General features: G+C 38.5%; 1 protein-coding gene across 3 annotated transcripts in view; it reads left to right on the top strand.

The window, feature by feature from the left end:
• The window catches only part of LOC108708254 (CUB and sushi domain-containing protein 2-like), a 591,784-nt gene that overhangs the window by 489,003 nt on the left and 76,685 nt on the right, over window positions 1–26,096 (top strand). For all 3 annotated transcript variants that reach the window (XM_041582174.1, XM_041582173.1, XM_018246760.2), the window contains 8 exons: window positions 1,917–2,108; window positions 10,177–10,315; window positions 13,102–13,289; window positions 19,931–20,125; window positions 21,406–21,522; window positions 21,828–21,941; window positions 22,849–22,944; window positions 24,963–25,166. In XM_041582174.1, the coding sequence (XP_041438108.1) occupies window positions 1,917–2,108; window positions 10,177–10,315; window positions 13,102–13,289; window positions 19,931–20,125; window positions 21,406–21,522; window positions 21,828–21,941; window positions 22,849–22,944; window positions 24,963–25,166 (1,245 nt within the window). The remainder of the gene's footprint in view (window positions 1–1,916; window positions 2,109–10,176; window positions 10,316–13,101; window positions 13,290–19,930; window positions 20,126–21,405; window positions 21,523–21,827; window positions 21,942–22,848; window positions 22,945–24,962; window positions 25,167–26,096) is intronic.

The raw sequence follows: 26,096 nt of genomic DNA, 5'->3' as shown, positions 1-26,096 counted from the left end.
TATCTGCTTACAAGAAATAATGTGCATAGCCATTGTGCTCTTTGAAAGAAAGCTGTACTTCTTCTTGTGTTGCCTTTTAATGAACCAAAATGTTAATTATACAGGGCATGCATGAACAGGAGATTTTTGAGGCAGGAGAGATAAATGGGTGATGTTAAGTGAGCCAAATTTCTTCATATTTGAGTGAAGACTTTGGGCAGTCTTTATAATGCTATTTTGTATCTGCATACTATTATGGAAGCAGATCTAGTAATGCAGTGGGTGCTAAATTATGCAGAGCTCAAACAGGACTCTAGGGGGCAGATTTACTAAGGGTCGAATATCGAGGGTTAATTAACCCTCGATATTCGACTAGGAACTAAAATCGTTCGACTTCGAATATCGAAGTCGAGCGATTTAGCGCTAATCCTACGATCAAACGATTAAATCCTTCGTATCGAACGATTCGAAGGATTTTAATCCACCGATCGAAGGAATATCCTTCGATCAAAAAAACACAGGCAAGCCTATGGGGACCTTCCCCATAGGCTAACATTGAGTTCGGTAGCTTTTAGCTGCCGAACTAGGGGGTCGACGTTTTTCTTAAAGAGACAGTACTTCGATTATCGAATGGTCGAATAGTCGAACGATTTTTAGTTCGAATCGTTCGATTCGTAGTCGAAGTCGTAGTCGAAGGTCGAAGTAGCCCATTCGATGGTCGAAGTAGCCCAAAAAACACTTCGAAATTCGAAGTTTTTTTAATTCGAATCCTTCACTCGAGCTTTGTAAATGTGCCCCTAGGAGTCTAGACATCATGATAAAGTAAAGATTTAATGAAAAAAAGGTGCAAAACAGTAACCAATGAATAAGCAGAATAAATCTATTCACCCACATAGATGAGATTGCATGGACATATTAGCATGCATACCACATAATTGGTGTCACAACAGTAGTTTCCTCTAATTTTAAATTCTCTGTTAGTGACTGGACTTATAAAAGTAGCTCCAGTTAAAACAAAGCACTGTGAACATCCCCTACAACAAAACATATTATCATTGGTGGCCCCAGAAAAGTATATTGTCCAGGTGGAGGCACTACTACTGCTCGTGTGACTTTTTTTTGCCTATGTTGCATCCCTTTCTAAATGACAGTATAGGTGATTGCTTAAAATCTGAAATAGTAGGATATGCATCCTTTACATGTTTACATAGAATACGGCGAATATTATCACTCTGGGAATGATATTGTCCAACAAATACCATATGATGTCTATTATCTGTTCTACTTTTGTTTAGTACTCTTTCCAAATTATCCCTGGCTTTAACTAGGCTTTCATCTAAGCAGAGACCTTAGATGAAAGTCTAGTTAAAGCCAGGGATAATTTGGTCACTGGGAGTGGCCCAGTGTCCAATTTGGAGATGTCTGTAACCTTCCTAATATTCAAGTTTTTTTGGAGAGAAAATGCAAATCGAGTTTGGTCAAATTGAAATCGAATTCTATTGAAATTTTCGGGTCGGTAAAATTCATCCGAGTTTGACATATATAATTTTTTTTAATAAATGACCCCATACTCACATGCATTAGAAATTTGACCCTTGATAAATTTATCTCTGTGTATGTGTCTATGGCTGTATTTGACTATACTTAACTGTTTATGATTGCTGCTTTTTCTATGAAGAATACTATCCTCCTACCTGATTTTGAATCCACAGACATGGACTTAACTACTTTTTTTTCAAGATAATGTCTGTTCCAAATGGTATTTCACTCCATTGCTGTGTTTGCTTTTGTAAACTTTTGCTAGGGATTATCCTATGAATCCACTATCTTTTCTTTAAAGTGACAGAAATTTGTATTCCGTTTTATGTACTCACTAATCCTCGCTTCCTCAATTGTGCAGGAGATAATTCTTAACACCTTATTTTGTTTGCTTTTAGTGACAACAGCTACATCCTGCAATGATCCTGGAATACCACAAAATGGCAGCCGTAGCAGAGACAGTCGTGATGCGGGGGACTCAATTGTGTTTCAGTGTGACCCAGGATACCTTCTGGAGGGGGAACCAAAAATCAGCTGTGTGCAAATTGCAGACAGGTTCTACTGGAATCCCAATCCTCCCATTTGTATAGGTAAAAAGTGAAATATATATATATATATATCATCATCATCATCATTTATTTATATAGCGCTGTCAAGATACGCAGTGCTTTACTGCAGTTATAGCAAACAGGGAATAAATGGTGGATAACAGACAAGGATTACAGAGTACAATAGGGTTTACAAACTAAAAGGTTAGGGTACAATTGAGACATTAGGATTGTATAAACACTTTGTCATTTTTGATACAGCAATGACTAATTAAGGTACATCAAATAGGCCTCTTTAAACAGATGGGTCTTTAAGGAGCGCTTGAAAGTTTGGAAAGAAGGAGAAAGTCTGACAGCTTGTGGCAGAGAGTTCCAGAGAAAAGCAGAAGCCCGAGAGAAGTCCTGTAGACGAGAATGGGCAGAAGTGACCAGAGGAAAAGTGAGGCGAAGATCAGAAGCAGAGCGTAGGTTTCGTGAAGGAGTGTATTTGGAGATTAGAGATGAAATATAGGGAGGAGTTTCATTATTAAGGGACTTGAATGTGAGTGTAAGTAATTTGAATTTGATTCTAGAAGAGATTGGGAGCCAGTGAAGGGACATACATATGGGAGCAGCTGATGTTGAGCGGCGAGCTAGATGAATGAGTCTAGCGGCCGCGTTTAGAATAGATTGGAGTTGTGAAAGGTGACTTGTTGGAATACCTGTGAGGAGTAAGTTGCAGTAATCAATCAGAGATTGGGTGGAGAAGGCGAGAGGGTATGGGGTCAAGGGAGCAGGTGGTGGGTTTTGAGCTGGCTAGAAGTTTACTAACTTCATCTAGAGTTGCAGGGGTGAAGGAGTGCAAAGTAGATGTGAGTGGACTGCACGTTGGTCTGAGATTGTTGTCGGACGGTATGCTCAGCCTAATGAGATCGATTTTTTCATTAAAGAAATGAGCAAGGTCTTGGGCGGTAACATTAATAGGTGGAGGAGGTGGAGGGGGGCATAGGAGTGAGTTAAATGTGGCAAACAGCTGCTGTGGTTTGGAGGACATAGTAGATATTAGATAAGAGAAGTATTGTTCTTTGGCTAATGATAGAGCTTGGTTATAGCAGGAGAGCATGAATTTGAAGTGGATGAAGTCAGGATCAGTTCGTGACTTTCTCCACCGTCGCTCAGCTGATCTACTACATCTTCTGAGGTACCGTGTTACACTAGTGTGCCAGGGTTGGGGTTTAGCCGGCCGGCTGTGACAGGTGGTAGACGGTGCAAGGGAGTCAAGTGCTGTTGAAAGGGCATCGTTGTAGAGAGAAGCTGCCATATTGGGACAGGAGAGAGTATTAATATGAGATATGGATTGTGCTGATACTGTTTATAATTGTTGTGGTTCAAAGGCATTAAGGTTTCTATACGTGTGGGTAGAGAGAGATGGTTGTGAAGGTGCAGGTGAAAGCAGTATCTGAAAGGAGAGTAGATGATGGTCAGACAGAGGGTAGGGAGAGTTAATTAAGTTGGATGGGCAGCATGAGTGGCAGAATATAAGGTCAAGAGCATGACCCTCGGTGTGGGTAGGTGAGTCGGTCCACTGAGAAAGACCAAAAGAAGCTGTTAGAGAGAGAAGTTTAGAGGTGGCAGCAGAAGTAGAGTTGTCAATGGGGATGTTGAAGTCCCCTAAAATGAGAGCAGGTGTCTCACTGGAGAGAAAGTATGGAAGCCAGGCAGCAAAGTGATCCAAGAAGGTGGAGTAGGGACCTGGGGGGCGATATATGACAGCAACACGCAGAGAGATTGGAGAAAACAAACGTATGCTGTGGACTTCAAAAGAAGTGAAGGAGAGAGAAGTCGATGTAGTTAGATTTTGAAACCTACATTTGGGGGAGAGAAGAAATCCCACCCCACCGCCATGACGGCCATCCGGTCTAGGAGTGTGAGTAAGTGAGAAGCCTCCATATAAATATGTGTGTGTATCTTGAAAAGAGAACATTCCACAGATGCATTGTGCTAAAATTAGTATGTAACTAAAATAACTAAAATACTAGTTTCAACTTAATCTTTTCTTAATTTAGCATAAGGGAAATTTTGTGTATATAAAAAGAGAGTCAGATACTATGGGGCAAATTCACTAAGCGCCGAAGCGCCGAACGCTAGCGTAACTTCGCTAGCGTATGTCATTTTCGTTACTGTGCAAATTCACTAACGAACGCTGGCGTAGTTTCGCTAGTGTTACACACCCTTACGCCTGGCGAAGTTTCGCTAGCGACGTAACTACGCAAATTCACTAACGCGCGCAGTGTACTGAACGCTACCTTTTACGCTAGACTTCCTTCGCCACCTCAGACCTGGCGAAGCGCAATAGAGTAGATAGGGATTGTTTCAAAAAAAGTCAAAAAATTTTCTAAGTCCCAAAAAACGCTGGCGTGTTTTCTACATTATGGGTAATAGGCTGAAAAAGATTGAAAAAATTTTTGGGGCTCCCCTCCTTCCCCCTACATTTCCTGACTCATGGCAACTTACCTAGACAGTGGGCACATGTGTAGGGCAAAATAAAATTTTTATTTGATGATTTGAAGGTTTTCTAGTCATTTGTAGTGCTGATACGTATTCCTCCATTGAAATTTGAATTTCGCGCGGTATGCAAATTAGCCTTCGCTAGCGTAACTTCGCTTTACTTAGCGAATCAACGCTAGCGCAACTTCGCAACCTTACGCTACCCCTGAGCGCAACTTCGGATTTTAGTGAATTTGCGAAGCGCTGGCGAAACTACGACTGGCGAAGTGTGGCGAAGTGCGGCGAAGTTGCGCCTGGCGCAACTATGAATCTTAGTGAATTTGCCCCTATGTTCTATGTTATGATACTACTTGCAAATGTGATAGGTTAAAGCTACAGCTTAATTTCATGCTTCTACAGAAAGCCATGACACAGGTGTCGTTTTCTCCATCAGTGTATTTCAGTGGACAGATTAGCCACCTGCCACCACCCTTTCACTTTTTTTTTCTTATTTCCACCCATTCACTTGGATGAGAAATTCCTGACAACACCAGTAATGGTGCGTTTCAGGAAGTAAAAAAACAAATCCCACAGGTACAAGTAATGGATCCCTAATGAACACAATTATGCACAAAATTGCACCTCTTAGAACCTACCCACAGAGTATTTGTGCCCAGTGGAAATGTGCAGTCTGCTGCTTGCACCTTATACTGAATCTTCATGAATACAGCATTGCCAGCTACAATGCAGTAGTCATGGGAGAGGCACCAAATTTTGCACTCCAACTGTATCATAAGATAAGGGATGGGTGCAAATGGCACCCTGCCCCACAATTTGTGAATGAGATGTAAGGTATTGTATCAGCCTAAACATGTACATATGGTGATTTCTTATCTCTTGGTTTACTATAAATCTTTACAATGTACATCTGATACAGATGATTTAGGTCTCTTATAGCCTAATCATTATTTTTAGTCAGGGTGACCACACTCCCATTTGACTTATCAATTTTTTTACCTTGATTCTTGCAGCACTATGGATTTCTGTTAGTAACAGAAACAGAGAATTAATTCAGCACAGAAACAGAAAGGCAAGAAAAACAAAAATACACATGCAGGCAGAAATATAGGGGTAAATTTATCAAAGGGTGAAGTTCCGCCACTAGAGTGAAATTCCGCAGCTCTCAATTCATTTCTATGGGATTTTGAAAGGCGTATTTATCAATGGGTGAAGTGAAAGTTCACCCTTTGATAAATACGCCTATATAAATCCCATAGAAATGAATGGAGAGTGGCGGAATTTCACTCTAGTGGCGGAACTTCACTATTAACTTCACTCTTTGATAAATATACCCCATAGACTGTAGGGAGCAAGGTTCCAAAAACAAGTCAGGAAATAATAGGAAAGCAATTGTGGCATAAACAGGCACAGGCACAGGTACAGCAAAATTACAAAAGAGAGTAAGTGAATATGCAATAGCTGCATTGCATACATATGACAATGAGGTGTGAGTTCTGGTGAATTGCCCATTTTTTTGTGTTTTCATTGCATTGAAAGCACACTTTTGATATTAATTACTTTTCTACAGTGTGTTGTGTTTGTGTGCGTGTGTGTTTTAATATTAGTTCATTTGTATTTAGAGAGGAATCCCACCCTGTACGATAAACTGTCATTAAACATCGCCCCTTTGTATATGCAATGCAACATCCAGGAGTTGACTTTGAAACAAAAAGCAAGATATAAACAAAAGTTGCTCAGTTCAGCTCTTGTTGATTATAATACTGGCATTGTGGCATGGATTTTAATGAGGGGCAGTGTAATACATTGCTTGTAAGGAAAACTAACCATAAAAAGGAGAACAGATTTCCACCATTTCGTTTTGAAGCTATTCTATCAAGAGACCTCTCCATCACAGATATGACAGGCAGCACTCTTTTCTCATGCTTTGAAAGTAGTATTATTAGTGACTACCAAACAGCAAGAAGAAAAAAGAATTTTACACCTAAGATGACATGTAACAAGCTTAGCAGAGTTACATTGTTCATCTAGATGCTTTCCTGGTTTTTGAATTGATGAATAATGCAAGTAATTGTTATGACATGAAAGAACAGTATATTGCAAGTGATCTGCCTAGTTGAACCTTTCAATAAAAAAAGGAAAGCTGCTTAAATGAGGCCCCAGCCACAGTTTGCTAAAGACCTTGAGCAGCAGAAAGATAGGTTGGAGGGGAGTGCCTACTAACAATGAGAAGAGCTTGAACAATACAAGAACAAAAAGGAAACAGTACAGTCAGAAATATAAATTTAATGATCAGAAGACGTCTTTACAGTTTGCTTCATAGATTTGTGACCTTGTGCAGCAGTGGTACTGATTTAAAAAATATGTCAGTCCAGTAAATATGGCAATTCTAACAATCTTATGCAAGAAGATACCATTATGGGATTAATTTAATTAAACCCACAGCAGGTATTATTTACTGATCACATGTTTAAAAGCAAGCATCTGATTGGTTGCTCTGCAATATTAGACATTGTATAAACCTTGTAATTGTTATTATATTTATACCTTCTAAGTGTATATTAAACCAATATTCGCTGTGTTTATGTGTGCCTGTGCTTAAAATTGCTTGTATTGCAATTGGTACTGTATATCCAAACAGATCAGAGTCAGTAATAATAATATGCACATTGACCCAGGCCATTGGTAGGTAGAAGTAGTGTCCTGAATCTTAGCATTTTTTTTCTTCTAAATAAATTGGCCTTTCACTACCAGCGAGTATATTTCTTATTTTATATTTCCTTATATTGCGTTAAATTTGTTGGATAAAATTAGCTCTAAGAAGTAAAACTACAGAGTGATATATACTGCATGCAAAGCACTGAAACAAGGAAATGATTATAGAGACTGCAGTTATGTCTCAAAGCTTTTTATGTTATTTCATGTGTTAATATCTTCTACTCTACAGAAGCTGGACTTTGCAAGTGGTTTGTACGGATTTCTCAGCTAGCAGTCAATTTTTCTTGGCTTCTAAAAGAGCCTGTCTCCTAACTAGTTTTTAAATCACCTTTCCCCACTGAGACAAGTGCTTGTGTTTGAAGGCCATAACATTCACAGCAAAGGCATGTATAATTAAGAAAGAGGCAGAGTGCTTGCTCAATGCTGACTTATAGGTAGCTTTAGGGTAAAGTTGCTGGATTATACCTACCATGGCTTACATGTTACTCTTGTACTAAGACTAAGCAAATATTCCCCAATCAATAGTGTGAATGTTGGACACGCAGATTGACTTTGGTACATCAGACTTAAAGCATTGATTTTTCAGTCTGCTTGAATTGAAATGCTTCTGGTACTGCAGTAAACACTGATCATGAGTATTCTCCCCAGTTGAGCTTATATACTAATTGAAGTGAAGACTCTGTTGATGCCCAGAATAGCTACTGTATGAAATGTTAATTCCTCTTTTTGAATTGTTTTGGCTCTGATATTATTTATTCCAACTGCAATTGTGGAAAAATAATTACAGCTGTAGTCGTATTAACTAAACAGTTTAGGTATGTAGGTAGGTGTATAATATTAAAGGGGTTATTTGCAAAGTTTCAGGGCCACTAAAATCCCTTTAATTAAAGGTCCTTTAGTCAAAATGTGCTCCTTGCACTTCTGGATAGCTACACTCAGTGCCACTCCCTTCCTCCTGCCTCCTGGTCAGAATACAGGAGAATGTGGCAATGGTGTATTTCCAGTCAATAGATGCAGCAGACTTGTAGCTAAAGAATATGCCACACCCACTGGAAGTGACACCAACCAGACATCAGATACATGCCAAGGTGCAAGCACAATAACTGGCATTAATTTTATTGGGTGTGTCCTAAAACATGGTGTTTTTAATTTCTAATATTATTACAATGCAAAACAGCAATATCATATTCTGACCCTACATGTGAGAGATGATTGCCCCCACTAGGTCCAGCTGGAATCTCAATTCTCCTTTCTCTCCAGCGTCCTTGGTTTTGTGCTTCCCCCCCCCGAAGACCCTCTTGGGCCAGCCCATGTCTCCAAGGTATCAATTCACAATTCACAAGCATTATGCTCAGCCCATACCCCCATTTTACTCCAGGGACAAGCACCAAGACCTTCATCTGGTGGACACAAAACAACATTTATTCATTTTTTATTAGGAACTGCCCCATTCAGCACAAGCATTTACAGATTACACTTACAGATTTGTGCTCAGTCCACTGGGCAGAAAAGTTCCATTTGAAACTGGTGTTTGTGTCACATATAGTCACCTGTGTGCATTGCACACTTGTTAGCATTTAGACAATGTTTTGGATACGTTTTATCCCAGAAACGCACTGGCACGATTTTCAATATTCATGTATTGAGATGAAAAAAAACATGGTGTTTGTGTCCTAAATTGCAGTTGGCACACTGGACTTGCAATTGTAAATTACCCCTACCATGTGTTTTTTTTAACCATAATTCCAGTTGCATCCACCACAATGTCAAAACTGATGCAATAGCACTTGCATTTTAAAGCAAATCAGGTCCAATTTGTGTCTAGCATTTTTAGAATGGGTGTAAGTGTGCATTCAAACTGGCATTTGCCAGGTAGCTACCTGAAGCTACTGCCAGGTCAAGGGCTCCCCAGCATAAATAAGGCACAATTGCACTCCGTGGATGAATGCACTGGCAACCATGTGAAAATGCACGAGCATTAAGAAGCTTAATGCATTGCTGGTATGTTTGTAAATGACCCCTTATCAACCCATTCTTAATTGATAGGGCATTATGCATTCTCTTTATAAAAAAAACAATTAGAATTGGCATTGCAAAAGTATGGACAGTTCTTTATAGAATAGATATGTATTAGTGTCTTTTGCAAAAGCATATTAACCGTTATACAGTACATCACATACTTTAATTTCCTTTGACATCATGTAATAAATGTTTTGGTATGTGTTAATGATATTTTATGGACAGATGTAGATGTTTAATGCTCTCTGTTCATTTTGACATGTCTTTATGGTATCACCAAGAAATTCCTCTCGAAATTTAGCATTTAATGAATGTGTTGTCGTTCACATATTCACTATGCCATTCTCTCTGTATTTCCACCCTTTTTATAATGTAGGTTTCAAGTGGGCATTAAATTGAAAATGTATATTACGTTGGACACCAAGCTACTTGCCACTTCCAAAAGTTAATTTCAAATTGCCACGTAGGATCAGAAAAACATAGTAAAGGATTGCTTTACTTATGCCAATAATAATATTTCATGATGTTAGGCAGAACTTAGGCTTTAATCACACTGCAAACAATGCCTGGACAGTTTTCATTTCGTTTCAACAGCAGAAACATCTTATCTGACATAACCACATGTTCATGTAACAGGATATTGGTGCATTTCAGTCACATACAACACTATAATGATGAATCGGGATGTGATTTAGTGGTTGGACCAAGGTTGTGCAATGGTGCGATTCTACTGATCCCATACAGCTATACTGGATCTGACTGTGTTTTGTGAAAAATCCTATTTCTGTCTAATAAACATCAATGAGTAATATAGCTTTCATTATTTAATGCTACAGGGAGAAAAGTTAAAAAACTTGTAAATGCAAATATCTGTTTGCTTTCTTCTCAGCCCCCTGTGGTGGTAACTTTAGTGGACCAACTGGAGTCATCCTGTCTCCTAAGTATCCTGAGCCATACCCTCCAATGAAGGAATGTGACTGGAAGATAACTGTGTCCTCAGACTACGTGATTGCTCTGTCATTTAACATGTATGTACTGTCACCATCACCAAAATATTCTATGATAAATCATGTATTGAATACTCCTAAATCATGAATGAATAGTAGTAGGACTGCAGAATGATTTTGAAAAAAGCTGCTTTATGAAGTTTTTCAAGTAAAGATAATATTTTTCCAGTTCTATGAATGTGTATATTAGGAAATTAGAAGACTGATATGATTTCTATAAACACATTTGACTGTAGTCATCTGTCCATAGACAACTCATTTTCACAGAGTGAGGTCAGACTGAAGGTGTCCATCAGTCAAGTTATTGCTAAAAAAATGTTTATTCTCAATATAAAAGACTAGCAACATATTCTTACTTGCTTCTGGGCCAAAGTCCAAACAGTAAATTAATCTTCACTTTGAGGGAATGTCTCTACTTCTATCCAAGGGAAGTTTTATCTTTATTAATTTATAAAATAGCAGATATGCTTACACTTATGTGTACAATTTCTATCTTTGTACTGCAACACTCTAATTTGGGTTTCCTTGAAAAGAAGGAAACTTTATAATTTATGCTATGGCAGACTGAAATGTATTTTAAATTATTCTATTTTGGTGCAGAAAGGTATACACGCTATATAGTTGTCATTATTTCTGTTTTTACCTTTTTCAACCCACTGTTCCAAATGGGAAGATTGAACACGTTTTCACTCGACAAAAAAAGCTCAAAGAATGTCAACCTGATTAATTATCTTGTACAAAATAGTTGCCTATTTTATTTCATTAAAGCTTAAAGGAATTGTTCAGTATAAAAATAAAAACCTGGGTAAATAGATAGACTGTGCAAAATAAAAAATGTTTTCAATGTAGTTAGCTAGCCAAAAATGAAATGTATAAAGGCTGGAGTGACTGGATGTCTAACATAATAACCAGAACACAACTTTCTGCTTTGTAGCTCTCTTGGTTTCCACTGATTGGTTACCAGGCAGTAACCAATGAGAGACCTGAGGGAAGGACACATGGCTCATAACTGTTGCTTTGAATCTGAGCTGCATGCTGAGGATCAATTGTAAACTCACTGAACAGTTATGTCCCACATGGTCCCCTTTCAAGTCACTGACTAACTCAGAGTTCAAAAGCGGAAAAGCAGGAAGTTGTGTTGGGTTCTATTATGTTAAATATCTGCTTACTCCAGCCATTATCGATTTAATTTTTGGCTAATTAACTATATTAGAAACTTTTTTCATTTTGCACACCTTATCTATTTACCCAGTTTTTATTTTGACACTGAACTGTTACTTTAATCCTTTCATTCCAGACATGAGTTTCTGTGGAACCTGGCTGCTGAAGGCATGTATAGCCTGTTGAAAAAGGTAGCAGCCTAGCAGGCAGTTGTTAGCTATGAATTCAAATATTAGATAGGAAGATAAGGAACAGGTCTGATGGCACACAGAGGAAGCAGAAGAAACTTTTAATCTGCACAGCAGTTTTAACACAAGTTGATATGTTTATTAATGTGTTGAAAACATTTTTTTAAGATCCCCTTTAAGGGAGGATTTAATTATCTGAAAACAATGCTGATTGTTGCGATGAGTCCCATTCTTGTATGGAATCTCAGATATAAAACAACCACTCAAAATCACATCTGCATCAGATTCTTAAGGCTTATGGCAAAAGCACTATTTAAAAAATGTAAATTTGCTTTTTATATCTCAATCATAACGGAGCATCCTAAAATAACAGTTGTAAAAATGGTTGCAAGACTTACTTCTGTTTAGAATTTGGATAATAAAAGAATGTGCTTCCCTGTAAAACTTCAGCGCATGTTTGTAAAATAAAACGATTCCAGATCTTACCTAGTCTCTGAGCCCTGCATCACTCATCTTAGCTGCAAAAAAACGAAGTCGGATTTAATGTAGCTTGCTAATGTGCTTCTTGACATTTTAATGGACAGGATTTGTTAATTAAGTCATTTGCTTTTAAAGGTGTATAGAAGATCAAAAGTTATAATAAGGTCCCCAGAGGACAGAAGCATATAAGTTAACGTTAAACTTATAGCATCATGGGAGCTGTGTGATACTCTGAATGGCAAATTATGAAAATACCAGGGACCAATAGTGATACATGGGTTATCCACTTCTTCACAGGCCAGGAAAGGTTCTTTCTAATTAGATAGGCAGCCAACGTATGTGTGTTTATGCTGGCCCTAGGGAGGTTCTCTCTCAGTATGGAAGCAGGAGATCAGAGCTAATCAGGAAAAAGTTTCTAAAAGTGTTGGTTACCTCTGATCTTTGATAAAGTTTTGTGTCTTAGATATGGATTCATTTAGAGAGTAAGTACAAAAAAATCCATACAGTTGGCATTAGCTGACTGCAAGAATCAGCTGTCTATATAATTGATTTATGCACGATGGGTGACAAAAAAAAATCCAACATCTGAAAAGGAATTCAAGTGCATTATTAGTTCCAACTATTAACATTTTAGAGATCTACAAAGCTGAATAACAATTAATCCACTGACCGACATACAATGACATAGAAAGAAAAGTCTGTCTCTAATTTAGTAGGAATAATGAGGAAAAATCCAGCAGCAACACAGATTGCTTTTAAATTTACTAAAATATAACTATTGCTGGTGTGAATGAGCCCTTATTCCTGTATTCAGAAATTATTGTAGCTGAATATGTGGCTGTTAGGATCATGGAACAGAGACAACATCAATAAGCATGCACTGAAATGTTAAAACCTGACCTAGTGTTGTCTCTTACTAGGGTGTCAGTAGTACTAGCCTAATGAATGACAATGTATACAATCTGCTTCCTATTCCAGTTTCAGCATAGAGCCTGGTTATGACTTCTTGCACATCTACGATGGACCAGACTCCTTAAGCCCACTCATTGGTAGCTTCTATGGATCTCTGCTACCCGAGAGAATAGAGAGCAGTAGCAACAGTCTTTTCCTTGCTTTCCGCAGCGATGCTTCAGTTAGCAGCGGGGGATTCGTCATTGACTATACAGGTAAAGTACATTATTTTTCCTGTTGCCAATATGGTTAAATAGTATTTCCGAAATATACAACATTACAACCAATCTTTGTAACTAAAACATTACTATTCCATCTTGTACAAACTTTCTGTTCTTTCTGACCTTTCTGTCAGTGACGACAAATATTATATACACTTTTTGTTTCTATTCATTCTTATGTGGAAAACATACCCATTATTTCTATCAACGTTATTTGAACAATAGCATCAGGGAGTATGGCACATGCAGATATTAACTGCACAATTTAGTACATTTTCCTATAATGTATGTCCCATTTTACCAAGAGAAGATGGCCATAGGGTCACCTGTTAATACTGTGGGCATGGTATTCATTTACATTAAAGGAATTGTTTGGTATAAAAACTGGGTAAATAGCCTGTGCAAAATAGAAAATGTTTTCAATAGTTAGTTAGGTAAAAATGTAATGTATAAAGGCAGCAGGTAGCAACCAATCCATGACTTGAGGGGAGGGGAGGGGCACATGGGTCATAACTGTTGCTTTTGAATCTGACCTACATGCTAAGGATCAATTGGAAACTCACTGAACAGTTATGTCCCATGTGGCCCCCCTTAAAGTCACTGAATAACTCAGAGTTAAGACATGTAAAGCAGGAAGTAGTGTTCTAGCTATAATGTTTATCATCCGTTCACTTCAGCCTTTATAGATTAAATTTTTGGCCAACTAACTATATTGGGATTTTTTTTATTTTGCAAAGCCTATCTGTTTACCCAGTTTTTATTTTTTTACTGAACTGTTCCTTTAAGGGGTTATCATTAAAAGATCATCATCTTACACCATTATTATCTAATTTTATTGAACAAAATAAAGCTGAACGCTGAGAAAAGAGGCAACATAAACACACTAGGGTTTGCAGTACAAGGTTTTCCCATAATAATGTCTTGTTGCATTTCATGCCTTCTACTGTAGAATATATGTTTAAACTAAAGTGGTGTCCAATGTCTTTATTTAAACCCAGTGATTTTTAAACTCAAGAATGTGCACTCAAAGGTCCTATGCCATTATAGAATTGACCCATTAATCATTCATATAATTTACTTGTTTCTCATTAATAGATATGGGATTATGCCTGTGAAGTGTTCTGTTAAACTTCTCGTTCAATTTGTAGCTGGGTAAAACTTGAGCCCAGCACAGAAATGCATATTTAATTTAAAAGTACTGTGAAATACATTATCAATGCCACAAATAAGAAGTCAGAGAAAGGATTCAAGGCTATTGTCAACTGTTATAGTTAATCATCAGTTTCTGAAGGCTTATATTGATATAATACTTAATTCTGCCTTATTCAAGATTCATATGTAACTGAGGTGGTAGTGTTTGATTAATATACAATCTGAAAACTCAGACAGAGCAGAGACTTTAGTCTCACAATAGATAAAAATCACTCTTTATATTAGCTGCAACTCTCCTGTCAGACAAATCACTTTCTATGATGTTTGTAGAAAGCACGGTTATAAAATCCATATCAAGGGTTGAAATCAGTCAGAAAGCTCCACTTTTGTCCTGATAAAGCAGGTATTATGAAGGAATGAACATAAGTTAACACAATGTTTAGTATACTTCACTATGTTAGATGTTCTTCTGTGTCGAAAGCTTTATTAAACTTAAGTGAAACAGTTTTCAGAATGCATTATTATTCTCTGCATCATGTATGGCTCTTTCATCATGAGTTATATTTGTAACTTTGGTTACAAAGAAAAGAACGTTAGCCATACAGTACATAGATACAGTATTATATATACATGTATGGATGTGTAGAAACCCCAATAGCTCAGGCTTGCTTGATCTACTTGCAGTGTTCTTCTTAAAAAGGGTGCCTCAAGGTCTTTTTTTTTTACAGAAGCCGAAAGGACTTGGTGGTTTTGCAAATACAGCATGCCAAATTTGCAGAAGAGTTAAGGTGGCCATAGATCAGGGGTAGGCAACCCGCGGCTCCGGAGCCTCATGCGGCTCTTCATCCTGCTTGCTGCGGCTCTGTCTTGCGGCTTTCGCCATCATGTCGTCCAGATCCGGACTGAGAATTAAAATAGGCCCTGGCATTTCAGGTACACAGAGGCCCAATCAGCCCACACCAGCCCACAAAATATTGACTTTCTATGGCACCTTCTAGCAGCCCCTCTGGCATTTGCCAGAACACACAGATTGCCAGTCCTGGCCTGATGCCATCTAGGTGCCCCTGCACTTGCTGGCTGCTTCTTGAGTGTGAGACCGGGAAGCCGCCAGCAGGTGCGAGGGCTGTATAGACGTCCCAGGAGTGACGGGCAAGACCGAGCCACAGCAATATGATTCATCATGGTCCTTACAGCAGTCACACACTCAAGACAAGAGAGGGAAGATCAGCATGGAGCTTCAGAAACAGAAGTCACATTAAACAGATGAGAAGAATAACATTTAATAGGGCTATTCAGTGTTTAATTTATTTCAAAGTAGGCCTACACATACACACTGCACTTCTGTTTGTTGTATTCTGATGTTGTAACAGTTAAAATTAAAAAAAGGTTAAAACTTTAAAAGTTTCTAAACTGTTATGTTTTGCGGCACTAGACTATTTTTCTTTAGTGGACGAAGGGTGCAAAATGGCTCTTTTGATAGTAAAGGTTGCTGACCCCTGCCATAGATGCACCGATAATATCACACATAATGAATTTTTGTGCAATATTAGGTGCATATTGTAATGGTTGGCACCCAGAACTTAGAACCAATGCCAAGCACCCTGGTCTCGGCTCGTGCTTCTGCCTGTAGCAGCCACCTTTGGCCTCGGGAGGAGTCCTCGGCTACTCAGATGCCGCCAGGTCTTAAAACGAGAGGTGCAAGGCGGAAGGTTCTAAACAAGCGAAGGGGCACAGCTGTAAGCAAAGTCTCTGAGCAGAAGGTCGTGGTGCAAGGTGTTTAGACAGAATCGTAGTCGGAACAGGCCTGGTCTGGGCAGGCAGAGTTCAAAGCGTGGTCAGGCAGGCAAGGGTCAAAACCGGAAGATCAAATAGATGGATAAGGCAGAAGAGATAGTCGGATCTCAGGCAAGGATCAGGATACAGAGGTCAGGAACAGGCAGGGGTCACAACAGGTAGTCAGAATCAGGATCAAGATCAGAATACAGCTAACAGCACCAGGAACAAATCCTATAACGGGCAAGGTCAGAACACCCAAACAAACTATTTATACATTTTAACTGTTAAGGTCATCACGCCAGCGAACCTGTGCCTTAAAGGTAGCGTCATTGCGCCGCACGCGCCCTAGAAACAGAGGCCTGCGGCCTACCGGAAGAAACAGCACAGGGCGGCGGCCCCGCCGAGGGGGCGGAAGGCGTCCCTGCCATCCCCCCACTAGACCACCAGGTACAATCGCTACACGTATATGGTGGAAGACGAGCCGGCCGATATCAGCAAAAGGCTATCGTTCAGCTTGTCAATCTGGCTGGGCGGAAAATTTTGATTGTGCACCTTTGAAGGCACCCCAACATCAATTATTCTTAGTTTCATCAGAAACATGTAGAATTAATACTACCTGTATATCTGACAATTCAGCTCTATGTGTGTGTATTGAAACAAAGTAGTTTTCCTGGAAACATCTTTTCCAGGAAAGATCGTAATTGTAACGTCTATGGCCACCTTTAAAGTCCTACAGACCTCTGTAAAAAGTTTTGTTAAGATAGAAGAGGTTGGGTCAGGCTTTGATGTGGGATAGGGGGAAACAGAACCAGGTGTAGTGATGGGCGAATTTGCGGCGTTTCACTTCGCCAGAAAATTTGCGAATTTCACACGAAATTCGCAAAACGGAGGAAAAAAAATTTCTGACGCCAGTGAAAAAACTTTTTGACGCCGGCGAATTTTGACGCCCGAATTTTCGCGGGCGTTTCGCGGAATTATTCACTGGCGGCAAATCGCGCAAATTCACCGTGAATTCGCGCCTGGCGAATAAATTCGCCCTTCACTAACCAGGTGGCATACAAAATATGCTGGTCAGCGTGCCCAGCTAAAAGCACCATGGGAGAACACGGTTTTTTAAACTTTGCTTTGGACTATTTATATCTATTTAATCTGCACTTGTGTTCATCCTTTCTTTTGGGGTACTTCAGGCCCAGATTTGTAGGAAGACCCCCGAGTCCCGGGCCTAGGCCAGCAGGATTTTTGGGGTGGAAAGCCATCCAGCAGCATCCACATTGGTTTGAAGCACTGGGGAAACGCAGGAGATGAATGATTTTTACATTTCCTGGGTGCTATTCTTCAGTGCTCCGGACTGGACGAAGGATTCAAATTTGTGCATGCACACTTGTCATGGGGAGGGGGCAAGGGGCGACGATATGTAAATCCGGCCAAGGAGTTCTTTTCACTTTTGACTGGACTACTCATCCCGATGCTAATAGTGTTACATATTCAGTAAATATTCCTTTCAACCCAGCAAATCCACGTTGTTTGGCCTTTTTATGAATGAAAAGCAGCCTCATTGTTGGAATTATATTTCAGTCACCTGTCTCATGAAATTGCTTTTTTAGCCCATAGGGAAATAAAATGTCACTTACCACGTTACTCTTTTGAATCTCATGTCGGTTTAACCTTTACCTCTGTTGTTACATTGTTCCATCCAGATTCTATACCACTGCTCTTCCTCTCATTCCCAGATCCCACCCATGAATACCTATAGCAGTGACTGACTTTGAATTGCACTAATACCAGGACAGGTATATTGCATTCAACCCCTCCATTATTGATTATAATAACCAGGATGGACAGAGGGGATATATGAGGGGATATATTTTTTCTACGTTAAAAATCATTAGAGAAAGACCACTGTATTTCCTGACTTAATACAGGCTTGGGGTCAAGTGAAAATATATATTCTGGTACTTCCATCCTTGACCTGTTGTGTTTTTATTGCTTTATTTCAGTAAATCTGATAGAACTTAGGAATTCATTAACTCATACTAGCAGAGGACAGTGTTTACAAGGTGGATATGACTATAAAGGGACATATTTTAACCATGACAGTAGAACTATCAAAGCTTGTAATTTATAATCTATAACATAATAGACTTCGATTTTCACACAATAAATATTTATATATTTGAATACAAGTATAGGTGCATGTTTTATCATTAGCATTTCTACATTAAAACCTTAAATACATCAGAAATACCCAAGAGATCTAATAAAAACAGTCCAAAACTGCAATTTCCCATGTTTTCTATATATTATATTACAAGATTTCTTGCCAGACATATGAGCTGAGCTGTGCTGAGTACTAAACCCCATAGAAATGAATGTGTTCAACTGTTCAAAGCAGTTGAAAGTATTCTGATAAATGTTTTCATAGATAAAATTTTCCTTACTGTTTAAACAGGAAAAAAAAATAACCGATGGAAATCCTTCTGGGTTTACTAGTAAAATCTTTAATATAGGTATGGGAGCTGTTATCCAGAATGCTTTTGGCCTGGGGTTTCCTGATAAAAGATCTTTCCATAATTTGGATCTCTATACCTAAAGTTAGCTAGATTAATAAATTGAAACATTAAATAAACCCAATAAGATTGTTTTGCCTCCAATAGGGTGTTAATTATATCTCAACTGGGATCAAATACATGGTACTGTTTTATTATTACAGAGACAAAGTAAAAATCATTTTAAAAATTAAATTAAATTATTTCTTTCACATGGAGTCGATGGGAGATGGTCTTACCACAATTCTGAGCATTCTGGATAATGGGTTCCCAGATAACAGATACCATACCTATATTTACCCAATGTGTTTTTAAATTACTAATGTTGCAAAACTTATTATTAATAAGCTAGTTATTTATTTGTATAAAAAACTTTTCCAGGGTTGCTTTGCACTTTGTCCATGGTGTCCTTAAAGTTAACCTGAGTTACTACATAAAAAATTACTCGTCTATAGCTGCCAGTTAGCATTTCGATCAGTTTAATGTATTTTAAATAATAAAAAATACATAAACACATTTTTTGTTATTTATTGTGCCCTGAAGCTGCTAAAAGCCTGAAGATGAAAATACTCCATCTAAAACCTGTTGAGGTCATGTAGAAGTCAAAGGCAGAGGTCCCTTTAACCATGCATTCAATTGAGTTTTTTACATTAGGGTTTTTTCACAAAAATGCAAACATTCGAGTTGTGAGTTTATTCGAGGTAGAAAAAATCTTGCAAACCTCACAAACTCAACCAACCCCAACTAACCCATAGCTACCAATCAGCAGGTAGCATGAATTCACCCCCAGTTTAACAGAAAACATCCTATTGGTTGCTGTGGGTTATTGCACCTGAGCAAATTATGTTTAATTTATTATATATGTGTGTGTATAAGATCCAAATATACAGGTACTGTACTTCAAATACTTGTAAATATTTATGTGCTTTCATGATTCCCAACTCATTTATTCTCTCTTTGCTATTGGCTAGTTGTATTCTTTAAGTCATTATACCAAAGGTTACCACAATTGCTTAAACCAAATCCAAACCTAAAATGTAAATAGGTGTTATTTTTTTGTGGTATGTCTGATTTCCTGCTAGTCTTCTTTTAGTACCCTTTCTGAGAGTTTTGTTTAAAGTGCAAGTTTGGAACATTTTCTTTGTGTTCATTTTTTTTTAGAAAACCCCAGGGAGTCTTGCTTTGACCCAGGGACAATTAAAAATGGCACAAGAGTTGGAAATGACTTGAAGCTAGGATCCGCCATTACTTATTACTGTGAAAGTGGCTATGAAATTCAGGGGACATCTACACTTACCTGCATCATGGGAGAAGATAGCAAACCAATCTGGAATCACCCAAGCCCTTCTTGTACAGGTATAGGTTAAATAATCAGGCAATAAATGGGAGTTTATTAATAAGAGATTAATAAACTAGAGAATAAACGAAAGAGAGTATGCAATGTCTATTGAAGAATGTAATGTACTGTAAACATAATGTACCTTTAGTCATAGATTTGCTTTGTTATGCTTTAACCGCAATAGGGTCCGTTCTGATAATGGCCCGGGTATGCAGTTTTGGTAAAATGTATATGATGACATCATTGATCTGATAGATAGATGATAGATAGATGATAGATAGATAGATGATAGATAGATAGATAGATAGATAGATAGATAGATAAATAGATGATAGATAGATAGATAGATAGATAGATAGATGATAGATAGATGATATATAGAGAGATTTTGTGGATAGACAATAGATATAAAGAGACAGATAGCTAGACATGACTGTTCAGCGTCAAGCTGGTAGACTGATCTTTTTTTTACTGATTCATTCACCAACATCCACAGACAATAACGACAGCCAGGTTGGGATGAAACAGGCCACAGCTTTATTGACAAAATTGTTATTAAACATTGCATTTTACTGAATAGCAATATTAGAATAACAGTATTCTAACATACATGAACTTTATGCATAACAATTATACACCTCCAAGTGAAATGCTTGCCCTCTGAAAGACACCACCAACTGCGCAACCTGCCATGCTGGCCACCTGTCATGAGAGTAATAGGTAGGCAAGTAGGAGCAGAAAACAATAAAACCACTGTCCTGGGACCCTTGTCTGTGGAGACCATAATCAACCTGACACACTTGTGCCTAAAACTGGGGGCATAAGCCCCCTACTCTGGAAAGCATTGCACCAAAGCTGTGACAAACAACTCCAAAAATCCATATCAAACTCCATCCTCCACCATAACTTAACACACTTAACGGGCGGTATGTGGCTCGTCGCAATGCTCCAACAGGAAAAGGCAGGTACTTCCTCCCTGCTCTCCCTCTATCTCACTATCACCTCCTCCTGATCCATCCCTTCCTCGCTAGCTGGCTTACCCTTAATTTCTAATTGCCCCCACCTTGCTATTTCCTGCCTACTCTTCCTCACACAGTCTGGGCCCTTCCTTCTAATAAGTTTGAGCCTCGGGAATAGGACATGAATGGGAAACGTCCCTATACTAAGATTATAGAATCAGATTGAGTCTCATGAGTATAGAGATGCAATTTAAAAAGCTGAGAGGTTTCAGGATCTAGTTTCAAGGGTGCACTTTCACTTTAATAGATTTTCTATTTTTTCTCCCTGCTTATTCTAGCTCCATGTGGAGGGAGATATGTCAGTCAAGAAGGAGTCATTTTGTCTCCTAACTACCCTCGCAACTACACCACTGGACAGAGCTGTTCTTATTTCATTGTGGTTCCAAAAGATTATGGTATGAGTGGCAAACTTATTGTGTTGTCATATTATCATTTGTTGGGAAAATAGTACACAGGCCTTTAAATATATAGTGTAGTTTCTGTTACCTTTCTTGGGCAATGTCTTATGTCATAATATTTTCATTATATGTTCGTTGTTTTTGAAATATTTCAGGGAGTTTGCACCTCAGACCTGCTATGTTACAGGGTGAATTCTGGCTGTGTAGTTGGTTTGCTCGGTGTCTGCCTTTTTGTTTTGGTGCCTAATTCTTTGTTAATTAATATGTTTTCTGTATCTGCCTCTCCCTCTCTGTTTTACCAGTGGTCTTTGGACAGTTCACATTTTTTCAGACTGCACTGAATGATGTCGTTGAGGTACATGATGGGCCTGATGACCAGTCAAGGCTACTCAGTTCACTCTCTGGGTCACATACAGGTAAATAGCTAATGTGACATTGTGGATAGGTGGAAATGTGGGGCAGGTAAAATATGTCTTTACATGTTAAATAGGTTTTTTAGACCTGAATATGATGGATCTGATGGAACAGATTACAAATATTGAAAACCATGCACGCTCTGGCTAACAGACAAGGCTTTTCACTTATGGCGCCTCAGGCATTTCCCACAGTGAAATAATACAATGAATCATAGATCAAAAGCTTCTCTGTCAAAGACAAAGAGGCATCATAAAATCATAATAAAGGTGAAATTGATTCCAAAAGAGCCTCCCCAGATTTTGTTACATGTGTGCACTATTATTATGATATTATATCAAGTATTTCATGTACCATAAGTGGAAAGAGAACATAATCACTAGCACTTACAGTGGAACTATAACGATTTTAGTTAGCCTTGGGTCCTAAAAGTGTTGCAGAACTTCAATCCCCAGTTAGACTGTGCCAGTGAATGCTAGAAGTTGTTAAGGAGAAGCAAAAAAAGTGCTACAAGAGTGCTATAAAATGGTGCAGGTTACTTGCACATGTACATAAGGCATTGGGAAGATGACTTTTATAATTCAATTCAATTCATTGCAACTTTTGATTTGTTTATTTTGTGCTATATTCTCTCTGTTTTTGTGCTTTAGTTAATCCCTTGAAATATTGCCTTCTACTTCGGCAGCTGTGCACACACAAGTTAATTTCCCTTATCTGTTTAGTTGCCTCTCCAGCCAGAGAAATAAGTGCAATGTCCCAGTGCTGAACAGTGTTAAACAGACTGCACTGAGAACGTTCCATCTCACACACTGTGATCAGATCAGCATGCTCCCTTTGGAAGTCCCTCGGCAGGTTATCTGCTAGAGGCAGGTCTCACCGCTCTGTGACACATGTGCTCTGCTCTTGCAGGTGAATCTCTACCTCTTGCAACTTCAAACCAGATTTTAATTAAGTTCAGTGCCAAGGGGCAAGCAACAGCCAAAGGATTTCATTTTGTCTACCAAGGTAGGTTTGAAAAAATGTAATGTCCTGTCCAAGTATTGAATTAATCTCACAGTGTTACTCAACCAAATCTGGTGATTTAGGTTTGTGAAAGATTGGGATTCAAAAGTGGGAATAGTAGTGAGGGAAAGTTTAAAATGGCATTGACAGAGCTGGCATACAGCCACAAGCTGGAACTTTTGAATGACAAATGTGTTGAGCTGTTAAATTGCACTGGATGTGATCACAAGACATGGCCCAGTTTTCCTTTGTGTACTTCTAACTCTCTCTATAAATAGTGATATTTTATATATTTAAATACAGGGGCAGCAGGTCATATGGCAATTCGGGGGCCAAAGAGTTGGCTCCTTGAATTTTTTGGGGCGTTCTAAAAAAAGATTTTGATTAAGGTCCAGAAAATTCTACTTATGCCCTTAATTCCAGTGTTGACTTTCAACCATGCACCCTTACTTTGCACCTTGCGCCTTATTCAAGAAAGCAGAAACAATTAGCATTTTGGCACTGGGTGCAAGTATAGAGACGCTCACTTTTTTTAGCTTTGCACTTGTGCTTGGCTTTGTAAATAGTGAAGAGCACAGTTTTTTTGCAGGTATGGAGAACTATTAATATTATGAAACTGCTGCAAAATGTCGCTATCTAAAAAGGCAGCAACAAAATGCTCATAGACCCCAATGTATTTTGTGCAAAAAAAAACCCCCATATACTCCAATGTATTCTGAGTAGAAAAAGTCATTGCAAAAGAATTTGCCACAAAAACCCACCAACAGATATATATATACTACAAAATATATTTTGAAGTAAAATAATTGTCCATCTAATTCCAATTTTTTGAGATACAGATTTGTTCATCACTATTTGGACACGGACCCTAGTGTATTTAAAGGATTTGTTTATAAGTTTGTTTGTAAGTAAGCTTTGCATTAATTTTGTTTTCTGTTGGGTTCCTTGGCAAAGGAAGTTTACATGTTACATTTATTTGTAATTTTTTCTTTATTTAAGTGAGTGCATGGCTGTATGGCATACAAATCAATGAAGCATGCTACTAGGGTAGCAGACTTTAGAACACTGGTAAGGCCCAGTAATGTAGAGGGCATGCAGTTGTACATTTCAATACATGCTTTTAAAAGCTGGTGTTCTTCCTGGAGTTCTTCCTGGAGTTCTGGGTGCTTTGAAACGCTGCAAGGCTTAATCAGTTCTAGTTATACCACAGGTCCACCAAAATATTTCATATAGTGAGCTTAGAATTAAGATTTAATGGTCCATTAACTAATTTGATTAGTGGTTGCTAATAGAATACTGTATGGGATTTATCAGGAATGTGCTGTCTAGCTTCCTGGATTTCAACCAAAAAGTTGTTGCAGAGGTCAGAGACTGAGCCCTTGCAGTCTATAAATGGAGTGTGCTCTTCCATACTCTAAAGCAGGTATCCCCAACCTTTTGAACCTGTGAACAACATTCAGAAGTAAAAGGAGTTGGGGAGCAACAGTAGCATGAAAAATGTTCTTGGGGTGCCAAATAAGTACTGTGATAGGCCATTTAGCCCCTATGTGGATTGTCAAGCTACATTGAGGCTCTGTTTGTTAATACACCTGGTTTTTATACAACCAAAACTTGCCTCCAAGCCTGGAATTCAAAAATATTTACCTACTTTGAGGCCACTGAGAGCAATATCCAAGAGGTTGGAGAGCAACATGTTGCTCACAAACTACTGGTTGGGGGTCACTGCTCTAAAGACTCGGTTGTCTCATTTACTAAGACTAAATAAATGTCCACCTACGCAGTAACCCAATGTAAACAATTATCATTAGTTTTATTTCGCCAGCGCTCGGTAGAACAGTAAGCAAAATCTTGATTGATTGCCATGGGTTAGTGCACTAGTTCAGACTTTCCCAACCAATTTAAAGGAAAGTGCAAACGTGATGGCAGGCTACAGAGCTCAGTTTTCACTGCCTTAGCAGCCCTTCTTATTTAGATTCCATTTTCTCTACCCCTTTAAACTTTCTTTATCCCTTTTTTCCTAGCTGTACCTTGTACCAGTGCTACTCAGTGTAGTTCAATTCCAGAGCCAAAATATGGCAGACGACTTGGCAATGATTTCTCTGTAGGAGCAATTGTACGCTTTGAATGCTTTCCTGGGTATGCTCTTCAAGGGTCCAGAAACATTGAGTGCCAGGCAGTTATGGGAGCCTTGGCACAGTGGAACACCTCTGTACCTTCATGTGTAGGTATGTAACAATGGCTAGATGGCTATTGCTCACTGACTTGATGTACAATGATTGCTCACAGTTCTGTGTATTGTTATTATTTAGAGTTCTTGGCAATGGCTTCTTCATTTAATGTTGATTTATGGTAGATGTCTTTATTTTGCTTTCCTGTGAATATTTATCCCAAACAATCAAGTGAAGTGACAACTTTCTAGTTAGTAAAATCACCAATTCTTGTGTGTTATGAAGCCAAGATGTGAAACAATAAGCTTGTACAGATGGTTCAATAAATTATCGGCCCAAGATAAAATAGACTGTTGCTAAATATGACTATTGGGAAATTGCTTTTGTGCACCAGTCTTTGTTTTTCAGCACACAATCTAATTAACCTGTTAATCAAGTATCCTCAAGAGTAGCTCTGTCTAGTAAGCATTGTTAAGTATGTGTAGAATTAAGTATCTTTTTCGGAACATATATGGAAATAAATAATTGCCTGTTTCCTCTTAAGATACACTACTGTATACATATTATTTACCACAATATTGTAAATATGTTGTCTAATACTAACTTCACATTTTATTGTAGAGTAAACCAATAGAAACCAATAGGACGCTTGCTTTCATTGTTTAAACTGTAGTTGGCCAGAAAAGCAAACTGCTGGTTGTTAAATAAATAGAGCAAACACTTTGTGCAACTGTGCATAACTGTACATAAAACAGTTCAAGCTTCAATTTCAAATACTGCAGTTGGACATCAATTTAAAGAAGAAGGAAAGGCTGGGTGTGCCAGTTTGTATAATTACTAACTTCAGACCACAGGAGGTGCTCCTCACTGCTGAAAAAAATCACCAGCTTAAGGTACTATTGTAACGAATGCTGCACCTCCATCTTGCTTTCAGTTTCCAAGTCACAATTTTGCTTACAATGCCCAGGGCAGCACTAGGGATCCCAG

The sequence above is a fragment of the Xenopus laevis genome, chromosome 2L (genome assembly GCF_017654675.1).
Source record: "Xenopus laevis strain J_2021 chromosome 2L, Xenopus_laevis_v10.1, whole genome shotgun sequence".
NCBI classification, from domain to species: Eukaryota; Metazoa; Chordata; class Amphibia; order Anura; family Pipidae; genus Xenopus; species Xenopus laevis.
The sequence above is the reverse complement of the archived record's forward strand: the minus strand, read 5'-3'. Positions and strand labels throughout refer to the sequence as shown.